Raw genomic sequence first — 11,323 nt, forward strand, 5'->3', positions numbered from 1 at the left:
TCAGTGAAATACGGAACCATTACGTATTTTGTCGAACCGGTGACAACCCTAAGTCTAAATATTGCTGTTACATTGCACAACCGTCATAATTATGTACAATTACAGTCTTTTAGGGAGAAACACAGTTCCCAACGAGCCAGAAGGCCCAAACTGTTGCATATATCCTGACTCTGCTTGCACTGAATGCAAGAGAAGTGACACAATTTCCCTAGTTAATATTGCCTGCTAACATGCATTTTTTAAAACTAAATATATAATAAAATATACTCCTGTGTATTGATTTTAAGAAAGACAGATGTTTAGGTACATTTGTGCAACACTTTTTTTCTGCAAATGCGCTTTTGTTAAATCATCACCCGTTTGGTGAGGTTGAATGAGGCTGTGATAAATTAACATGCAACGCAGGACAAGCTAATAAACCTAATATCAACCATATAGTTCACTAGTGATTGAAGAGTTTAATTAAGTTTAATGCTAGCTAGCAACTTACCTTGGCTCATTGCAGCCACAAGGTCCTTTTGACACTGCACTTGCGTAACAGATGGTCAGCCTGCCACGCAGTTTCTTCATGGATTGCAAGGTATTCGGCCAAAAACAGTTATTTTGCAAAATAGGTTTTTAGAAGTAATGTTAATGACGACTTGTGTTTATCAATGCACAACCACAAACGTTTTTCCCACTCCTATCCATAAAATAAGTATAAAATGCATTCTGTTATTAAAAGTGTAATGTAATATTTAATCAGTACTCTTCGTCAAATAAAGGGCATGGTGACGCGATCTTTGCAAGAGGGAAGGAATCTGATTGCATTGAACCACAACTCGTGGCGCAGTCATTTCATTCAAGGGTAATTGGAACTAGTCATGGGTTAGTTCTGAAGGATTTGTTGCCATATAAGTTTTGCTGGCTAAAAGGTGAGCTAATTTCTTACGACCGGTTATCCCGAGTTGTACTTGGAGTTGACCAAAGTTACCTCCCCTCTGACCTCCCGCCTGCCTTCCATATTTGAGGACATGCATTTCCATTAGAGCGGTCACTCGACTATCTTGTCAATATAATAGAACATATTTGGCTTATTCAGTAAGAAGATGCGACTAGAGACTTCCTCTCCATATTCACTCATTTGGAAGCCTGCAGAAGGGTTTGCCAGAAAAGGAGACAAGCCACTTAGACTAAAATTCCCCAGACACAGATCAATGCACTGTGCTTAATTTTTAATTTGACATCAATTTAATCTGAAATGTACTTTAGATCGGATTGAAGCCGGACATAACTTCATGCTTACTAGACAAAGCTCATCAACAACACACTAAGTTAATTACCGATACAATTCTGCAGTTCAAATGTCCTTTGTGTCAAATAAGCAAGGACTCCTCTTGCAAACCCAGCGCGCTTACGCCTGATTTTCATTTAAATGAATAGGTGTGTATCACGCTGTGCAAATGTTCCTTGTCCAGTGTAGCAGGCCAGTTAGCCTGGCAACGTTCTCATAGTTCAAGCGTTAATTCAGTCATTTTTGTCCACCCAAGAAAACTGCCTCTCAATCTTCTGTCGAATCACCTTCCCCTACACAGGGCACTGTCATGTTTTTGTGCATTCTCTCTCTGTGTTCTCTCAGGCGTTGCTTTGATCTGAAGCATTTAAGACAATCATAGCAATATGGCTTCTTCTCAGTGTGTATTTTCTGATGACTATTTAAAGCCCCTCTGTCGCTGAAGCATTTTGGACATGTAGGACACACATGTGGTTTTTCCCCTGTGTGAATTCTCAAATGCACATTCAACTGATAACCTGTGGAGAAAGATTTGCCACAAACGTGACAGTGGTGTGATTTCTCCCCTCTGTGTCTCTTCATGTGCCGATTCAAGTTGGAACTCTGACTGAAACATAAGTCACACTCCTGGCAGTGAAACGGTTTGTCATTGGTGTGAACTCTCATATGCATTGTTAGAGTATGGCTATAAGTGAAACATTTGTTACAAATTTGACACTGATGTGATTTCTCCCCTGTGTGAATTCTCATGTGCAATTTTAGATTACCATTCTGAGGGAAGCATTTGCCACATTCAGGACAGCTATACGGTTTCTCCCCTGTGTGAATCCTGCTATGATTTTTCAGGTGCTCCATCCTAGCAAATGAACTGCCACAATCCTGGCAGCGATGTGGTTTCTCCCTTGTATGAGTCCTTATATGCATTTTAAGGGAATTGCCAAGGCGGAATGTTTTGCCACAATCATTACAGTGATATGGTTTCTCTCCAGTGTGGATCCTCATATGCGCATTCAGATTTCCACTCTGAGCATAACATTTGCCACATTCATGGCAGCAGTGTGATTTCTCCCCTGTGTGGACTGTCTTCATATGCGAATTCAGATTTGTAATACTGGCAAAATATTTAGCACAGTCATTACAGGGATATGGTTTTTCCCCTGTGTGGGTCCTCATATGCTTTTCCAGATCCTTAGTAGCATCAAAACTTTTACCACAAACATCACAAAACCTAGTTCTGTGAGTTTGTAATATGTGATCCATCACACATTTTAGGGATTGACAGCTTTTTCCACAAACGCCACAAATTTGTTCATTATCTTTTCTGTGACTTTTCAAATGTATCAATAAAGCTCCAAAGGACTGACAAGGCCTTCCACACACCTTGCAACGAGGACCAGCAGGGCTTTGTCCTTTTTCTGTCCGCCTCTTTGATATGTGCGTCTTTAAAGCAGACAATGGTTTTGCACTCTCCTTCCTATGAACACTTTCATCGTCATCACCCTGAGCTGCAGAACAGCCTGGATTTACTACACAGAGGGCCTGAGAGTCACTGGCTGGTTTTGAAGAGTTCTCTTCTTGAGATTCTGTTTTTATCTGTTCAGTGGACGAGTCTCCATTTTTGCATTCCTTACTTTGGGTTTTGTTAAGATGTGAGGACCGAGTTGGGTACTGATCATAGTCACTTTTCACACAGGGAGGCGTGAACACAGAGTCTTTAGTATTGTACTCCAGCTCTTGACATTCCTCCTGTTCCTCTTTCCCCTGGCTGGTCCAGGGTTCCTCCTGTTCCTCTTTAATCTGTGTGGGCTCTGTGTCCTCCGGTCCCAGACTGGGGCTCCACTCCTGCTCACAGTGCTGCTGCTCAGGGGGAACCTCCTCTTCAGAGACGTTGAGCTGTTGGAGGTCTGAAGGGAAGGAGAAAGGATGAATTAGCAAGAACTCCAACATTGACATGAGAGACGGGGGTCTCAGTAAACCTGGGAATAGTCCTAGAATAGTCCTAGTTGAACAACAATGTTGTCCTTAGAATGCACATGTAGAGCTTTATGTGGACATTTTTACGTATGAAATGTTTTCTTTAATATATGATTCGGTGTGTGCTCATGGAACTGTACTAGCTATTCCAAGAAGATTTACAGAGACCTATGGGGCGTTGACATGCTATTGGAAGTTGAGTTACAATTGGGAAATTTCACTTCAACGACCGTTCAAGTTGTAATTACAAGTGGGTGGGGGGGGTTCTTAAGAGTCGTGATCTCTGGCCTAACACCTTTTCAACCAAAAGATGACATTGTAATTGTCAAACTTATCAATGTGGATAATGTAGCTAGTTTGACCATATTGCCAATGTTAAGCAACTTTGCTAATAATATAATTAGCTACGTTACCTAGCTAGTTAAAATCTTTTTGGTTAAATTGTTCCCGACTTCAAAAGCACTTGAACACAATCATGTCGGAAAACATTTGGCCACTTGTAACTTCTGCCGGTGACAGGTGACACCAAATAATCAAAGCGTCAATACAGGATTAAGATTGAATCTTGCTCTGGCGCTCGTCGGATGTGACAGGGCTTGAAAACTATTACAGACTACAAAAGGGGAACCCAGACGCGAACTGCCCAGTGACGCGAGCCTACCAGACGAGCTTAACCTCTTGCCTCTACTTGGGACGCTTGCGTCCCAACTAGAGCTCTGGAAATGCAAATGCGCTACGCTAAATGCTAATGGTATTAGTTAAAACTCAAAAGTTCATTAAAATACACATGCAGGGTATCAAATTAAAGCTACACTCGTTGTGAATCCAGGCAACAAGTCAGATTTTTAAAATGCTTTTCGGCGACAGCATGAGAAGCTATTATCTGATAGCATGCACCAATACACTACAACACAAAAGCACAGCAGGGGACGTAAACAAAATAATTAGCATTTCGGCGTTACACAAACCGCACAATAAAATAGAAAACAGTCATTACCTTTCACCATCTTCTTTGTTGGCACTCCTAGATGTCCCATAAACACTATTGGGTCTTTATTTCGATTAAATCGGGCCATATAAAGCCAAGATATCGTTATATGTAGACTGTGTGATAAACGAAAAAAACAGCGATTTCACAACGTAACGTCATTTTTTAAAATTCAAAAAGTAGACGATAAACTTTCACAAAACACTTCGAAATACGTTTGTAATGCTACTTTAGGTATTAGTAAACGTTAATAAGCGATAAAAATCATCATGAGGCGATGTAAAAATCATTAGCTGTCGTCTTGGAAAAAATTTCACGAGAGAGCTCTTCAAAATGATCTGGGCGGAGACTGGAGGTAAGTGGTTCCCCTGTTTCGGTTCAACCAAGAATCAAAGATGATTCAATTCACAAGACTCTAGACAACATGGGGATGCTGTGGGAGTTGAATGCTCGGTCTTATCTAATTCGGCTCACTGTTAACAATTGCTGGAAGTGGCGCAAGGATATTTATTTCCATTTTCTGTGATCAGGTTTTCCTGCGCTTTCCGATGTAACGCACGTTATGTAATAGCCACAGTCGTGATTGAACCAGTTTTAAAAACGTCCGAGGGTTTCCTATCCACACATTCTAACCATATGAACGTACTATATTCCTGGCATGAGTAGCAGGGCGCTGAAATGTTGCGCGATTTTTAACAAAATGTTCAAAAAAAGTAGAGGGTAGGAGCAACTAGTTAATGCCTTTTATGCTCGCTTCGAGGCAAGCAACACGGAAGCATGCACAAGAGCATCAGCTGTTCTGGATGACAACGCTCTCGGTAACCGATGTGAACAAAACCTTTAAACAGGTCAACATTCACAAAGCCGCGGGGCCAGATGGATTATCAGGATGTGTGCTCAAAGCATGCACGTACCAACTGTCAAGTGTCTTTACTGACATTTTCAACCTCTCCCTGACCGAGTCTGTAATACCTACATGTTTCAAGCAGACTACCATAGTCCCTGTGCCCAAGGAAGCGAAGGTAACCTGCCTAAATGATTACTGCCCTGTGGCACTCACGTCACGTCAGTAGCCATGAAGAGCTTTAAAAGGCTGGTCATGGCTCACAAAGGCATCCTCCCGGACACCCCAGACCCACTCCAATTCGCATACCGCCCCAAAAGATCCACAGATGACGCAATCTCAATCCACACCACCCTTTCTCACCTGGACAAAAGGAACACCTATGTGAGAATGCTGTTCATTGACTACAGCTCAGCATTCAACACCATAGTTCCCACGAAGCTCATCACTGAGCTAAGGACTCTGGGACTAAACACCTCCCTCTGCAACTGGATCCTGGACTTCCTGACGGGTCGCCCACCCAGGTGGTAAGGGTAGGCAACAACACGTCTGCCACACTGATCCTTAACACTGGGGCCCCTCCTGTAATCCCTGTTCACCCACAACTTTGTGGCCAAACACGACTCCAACATCATCATTTGCTGACGACACAACAGTGGTAGGCCTCATCACCGACAACGATGAGATGGCATATAGGGAGGTAGTCAGAACTGTCAGTGTGGTGCCAGGACAACAACCTCTCCCTCAATGTGAGCAAGACTAAGGAGCTGATTGTGGCTTACAGAAAAAGGCGGGCCTAACAGGCCCCCATTAACATCGACGGGGCTGTTGTGGAGCGGGTCGGGAGTTTCAAGTTCCTTGGTGTCCATATCACCAACGAACTATCATGGTCCAAACATACCAAGACCGCCGTGAAGAGGGCACGACAAAACCTATTCCCCCTCAAGAGACTGAAAAGATTTGGCATGGGTCCCCAGACCCTGAAAAGGTTATATAGCTGCACCATCGAGAGCATCCTGACCGGTTGCATCACCGCCTGGTATGGCACCTGCTAGGCATCTGCCCGTAAGGCACTACAGAGGGTAGTGCGAATGGCCCAGTACATCACTGGGGCCAAGCTTCCTGCCATCCAGGACCTGTAGAATAGGCGGTGTCCAGAGGAAAGCCCAGAAAATTGTCAGACTCCAGTCACCCAAGTTATAGACTTTTCTCTGCACAGCAAGCGGGACTGGAGCGCTAAGTCTAGGACAAAGGCTTCTTAACAGCTTCTACCCCCAAGCCATAAATAAGACTGCTGAACATTTCATAAAATCACCACCGGGCAATTTACATTGACTGACCCCCCCATCCCTTTTGTACACTGCTGCTACTCGCTGTTTGTTACCTATGCATAGTCACTTAGCCCCCACCTACATGTACAGATTACCTCATCTAGCCTGTACCCCCGTACCGGTGCCCCCTGTATATAGCCACGTTATTCGTATTGTGTTACTTTTAATTAGGACTTTTTAGTCTACTTGGTAAATATTTTCTTCTTGAACTGCACTGTTGATTAAGGGCTTGTAAAGTAAGCATTTCACGGTTAAGTCGACACTTGTTGTTTTCGGCGCATGTGACAAAGTTTGATTTTATACAGCTGTCCATTGGGAAGCACCTCAGGTCGGCAGCCACTTCGATACAACACAGGTGTGCACTGGTCATTCGCACAGGCTCGTCGTCATTCCCGAAGGCAGTAACGTTAGCAGATTGCCACTGACATCCAGATGGTGACCAATATCACAGGTTATTTCTTGCTCGCACATCGAAACACAACTCTTTAAATAGCGCCCAGCCTTTAATGTCTGTTTTTGTGTGTGAAGCCGATGCTAAACTTTCCACATAGTGTGGATAATTGTCACCCACAGTACTTTTACAAGCAGCTTCAAATGGCAAAGGGCGTAGCATGTAATGACGGAATGCTAATGGACGTTTCTTGTCGGGTGTTCATTGTAGTAACTGCAGTCTGCAGATAGATATGGGGTGGATTGGATTATGCTGAGCCGCAGGGCACCGGTCTATGTGATGTGAACACGCAAAAGTGGAGAGAGAAGAGTGGCCTTCTCAAGTGGAACAGTAACCTGTGCTGCTTGGTTATGTTGTCAACAAGGCAGCATGGTGCAACATATATACAAGTCATTTTTATTCAAAGTAATCACTTTCGCACATGAAAACAGAATCTTACTCATTACTCTAAACTGCTTAACATTTGTTTTGAGCCGACTTCGCCGTGGCCTTAACCTCTAAGGTATAATGAGAACAGGTACTGTATATACTGAGGTATGAGAACAAGATGGCTGACCATCGTTTAAAGGGGAGGGGCTATACTGCACCTAAGATTTCTCATTACATTCATGGTCTTTCAATTCTCTACAACCCAACCCCTATTTTTCAAGGACTGAACTGAATCCATTTGTCTCCAATCGACTCAACTGCGCAACATAGCTCTTCAATTTGGGCACCTGGCGGGTCTCCCTATTCAAGGTAATCTACTCATGTTCACATAGCCTATTCATGGACTTCTATATCCGGGTTGCGTTCGGTTTATACCATAGAGCTAGAGGACTCATCTTTGTACCTGTGCCATTATAGCATCTGTGACAGCAAGGGTAGCGCCATTGAGACTATTTTCTTCTTCATAATTGGCTGATCCCTCCAACAGGGTCACAAGGAGGGATCAGCCAATGAAGTTGGAAGTCCTACCCAGTTGATGACATTAAAATGGTGGAAGCATACAATGGCGCTGCCCATACTAATATAGCCATTTGGCCAGAAGAGTCTTCTCTCATTCTCTATGGTTTATATGGACCAACATTATATGCAAACTGAGCGTTAGTGTGCACAGCGACAACGTCATCATATCATCCAAAAACATGGTAGACTTTGGATGAATATAAAATGTTCATATCGGAGTTAGAAAAAAAACCCAGCTTGAGCGACGATGATTAGTGTACAATGATGACTTACAAATGACTAGTAACATTCAAATTTGACTTCTCTATATGGCCGTCTATGGAAATTGTCTTTCTAGGATGGGGTCAGTTAAGCTGCAGTACCGAAGTATATCTGTATGAGCAGTTGAAACCGTGATTATTTTATTTACCTTTATTTAACTAGGCAAGTCAGTTAAGAACAAATTCTTATTTTCAAAGGCGGCCTAGGAACAGTGACGGCCTAGAAAAGAACTGCCTGTTCAGGGACAGAATGACATTTGTACCTTGTCAGCTCAGGGGTTTGAACTTGCAACCTTCTGGTTACTAGTCCAACGCTCTAACCACTAGGCTACCCTGCCGCCCCTAGACCAAGACCCTGGCCCTTTGCTTTGAACAGGGCACCTGGCTCACGCCCTGACCTATGTGAAGCTAGCCACAATAAGGATAAGCCAAAATAGTGGAATTTGCAATACGCCTTCAAAATAAAAAGTTACTAATTGAAAGTGATACATTTATAGAAATATTGTAATCATGTCATATTGACTAAATAATACTGAACATGTTTGGAATATTGTGAATCAATTCATCTATACATAAGGCTGTACAGTGCAATGTGAATGTCTAATACTCATAGTAGATTGACAGGTAAGCTTAAATGTGGCTAATTTCAGTGGTTTCAAAGTCCTGCAATATGAGCTATGATGCTGATAAACTTGCAATGTTTATATTGTGAGAAGCCTAAGACATCGCTACAGGGAGACAGGACGGACAGCTGATCGTCCTCGCAGTGGCAGACCACGTAACACCTGCACAGGATCGGTACATCCGAACAACACACCTGTGGGACAGGTACGGGGTGGCAACAAGAACTGCCCGAGTTACACCAGGAACGCACAAACCCTCCATCAGTGCTTAGACTGTCCGCAATAGGCTGAGAGAGGCTGGACTGAGGGCTTGTAGGCCTGTTGTAAGGCAGGTCCTCACCAGACATCACTGGCAACAACTTCACCTATGGCCACAAACCCACCGTTGCTGGACCAGACAGGACTGGCAAAAAAATGCTCTTCACTGATGAGTCGCGGTTTTGTCTCACCAGGAGTGATGGTCAGATTTGCGTTTATCGTCGAAGGAATGAGTGTTACACCGAGGCCTATACTCTGGAGCAGGATCGATTTGGAGGTGGAGGGTCCGTCATAGTCTGAGGCGGTGTGTCACAGCATCATTGGACTGAGCTTGTCATTGCCTGCAATCTCAACGCTGTGCGTTACAGGGAAGACATCCTCCTCCCTCATGTGGTACCCTTCCTGCAGGCTCATCCTGACATGACAATGTCACCAACCATGCTGCTCGTTCTGTACGTGATTTCCTGCATGACAGGAATGTCAGTGTTCTGCATTGGCCAGCGAAGAGCCCGGATCTCAACCCCCCCCCCCACACACACACACACACAGAAAGGTCTGGGAACTTGCAGGTGCCTTGGTGGAAGAGTGGGGTGCAGTCCGTGAGGAGGAGATGCACTGCAGTACTTTATGCAGCTGCTGGCCACACCAGATACTGACTGTTACTTTTGACCCCCCCCCCCCTTTGTTCAGACACATTATTCCATTTGTTAGTCACATGTCTGTGGAACTTGTTCAATTTGTCTGTTGTTTAATCTAATGTTCATACAAATATTTACATGTGAAGTTTGCTGAAAATAAACCGCAGAAGAGTGAGGATATTTTTTTGTTTATTTGTTTAAACGCTAAACAGTTATGTTCTGTAGGTGTCGCTGAGTAGTATGGTACCCATTTTATGGATCCACAATCCATAGGTAAGGCTGTATAGTGATAAGTATGCTCCCAAAAAATGTTAGTCTAATACATCCACAGTGCAATTAACTGATTTATTTTATTTATTTTCTACTAACTGATTATTGTATTTAGTTGAATTCGTTACATTGTTGTTTAGCCTTATAGTCCATGATTTTACTATTTGATTTGCCTAGTTTAAAAAATAATTTCAATGCGGGACGTTTTATTTTGAATGCGGCTAGCTTCATGTAGGTCATGCCCGGGAACCAGCCCGGTTCCAAAACAAATGCAATCAACTTTCACCAGGTTGACCACACCAACAACATTGCCAAATTAAATGTTTAGAAAAAAACGTTGCGATGCAACGCGTAACAAACCTGTTCTATGTAACTTTATCTCCGGTTTCAGGAGGATATCAAGCAGTTTCTGTAGACGGGCGTTCTCCTCTTTCGATAGGGAATGTTTTCCCTGGTACTTTGTTATAGTTTTCTCAACGGCTCTAAACAACTCAGGAGCCGCTCTAAATCCCTGGTTGAAAATCAATCCCAACAACTCTATTTTAGACATTTCTCCGAGAATCCTAGCTAAATTATGGAATGATTGGTAAACTAGCTAGAAGTTTATTTCTTTCAGGCCACGCGGGAGGCGGCAAGCGCAAGAGGAATCACTTCAGAGAGGAAGTGTACACAACGCGGGCCCCGGTTGCGTTCTCTGGACACAAACGATGACCAATCCGAGAGCATGAAATTAAACAGAAACGCCTTCTTGTGCGTATTGTGCACGTCATTGAGCAGCGCCATCTGTCTGTTGATCTGGTGTAGGAACAGATGAGTACAAAGTATTGTAATGACCTGACTAGATCATAAATGAACAATTGTCCAGACAGAGGCTTGAGTTTGCGAATTGACGGTTTATGAAACCAACTTTACACAGGCTACTGTTTGGGCCGTAGCACACGCCAAATAGATGACAGATAACCCACAAGCCAATCGTGACCTTCTCTTGTGAAGCCCAGACGTAAGAGAGAGAGAACAAAGGCTGAACCTGGTCTTAACTTCCAATGCTCCACCCCCCTCCACGCCACTCCGCCAACCACCAGGATGCCCGGCATCAGAACATTCCCGGCATTCCCGTGATTGGCAGATAGCAGGTTGATTGACATGTCGGACCCCGCGAACACCGGGTACTGGTCAGTACAACACAACCACCTCCTAGCCTAGCACATAACACACAGCTGTCTGTGCGGGTCGCTACACAGCCCCCCCACCACAAAGTCCCTCGTCCCCGAGGGAACAAACAAAGTCTCTGAAGCGACCCGGAGGTCTCCTTTGCCTGCGTGGCCGTGATGGTCGCAGAGTGCCCCTCTGGGAACCAGGGGATGAAGGCAGGGATATGGGGGACAAGGAAGCGGGAACGGGTAATACAGTCCGTGGCTCTGGGGAACCACGCGGTGACACAGGGGGGGAGACAGGGGGAGTGGGC

At 44.1% G+C, this 11,323-nt stretch overlaps 1 protein-coding gene across 1 annotated transcript; it reads right to left on the reverse strand.

The window, feature by feature from the left end:
- Window positions 1-1,448: 1,448 nt before the first annotated feature.
- LOC115144795 (gastrula zinc finger protein XlCGF57.1-like) lies at window positions 1,449-10,500 on the reverse strand. The gene is made up of 2 exons (XM_029685862.2): window positions 10,219-10,500; window positions 1,449-3,177 (listed from the first exon to the last, which is right to left on the reverse strand). Exons 1-2 carry the CDS (start codon window positions 10,406-10,408, stop codon window positions 1,541-1,543), a joined length of 1,827 nt encoding a protein of 608 aa, XP_029541722.1. The 5' UTR covers window positions 10,409-10,500; the 3' UTR covers window positions 1,449-1,540.
- Between the last annotated feature and the right edge of the window lie 823 nt (window positions 10,501-11,323).

This window comes from Oncorhynchus nerka, linkage group LG17, assembly GCF_034236695.1.
Source record: "Oncorhynchus nerka isolate Pitt River linkage group LG17, Oner_Uvic_2.0, whole genome shotgun sequence".
Lineage (NCBI taxonomy): Eukaryota > Metazoa > Chordata > Actinopteri > Salmoniformes > Salmonidae > Oncorhynchus > Oncorhynchus nerka.

Coding starts and splice junctions, on each gene's coding strand:
- LOC115144795 (XM_029685862.2), bottom strand. CDS start 10,408: ATGTCTAAAATAGAGTTGTTGGGATTGATTTTCAACCAGGGATTTAGA. Junction 3,178..10,218: donor GATAAAGTTACATAGAACAG/GTTTGTTACGCG, acceptor CCTTCCCTTCAG/ACCTCCAACAGCTCAACGTC.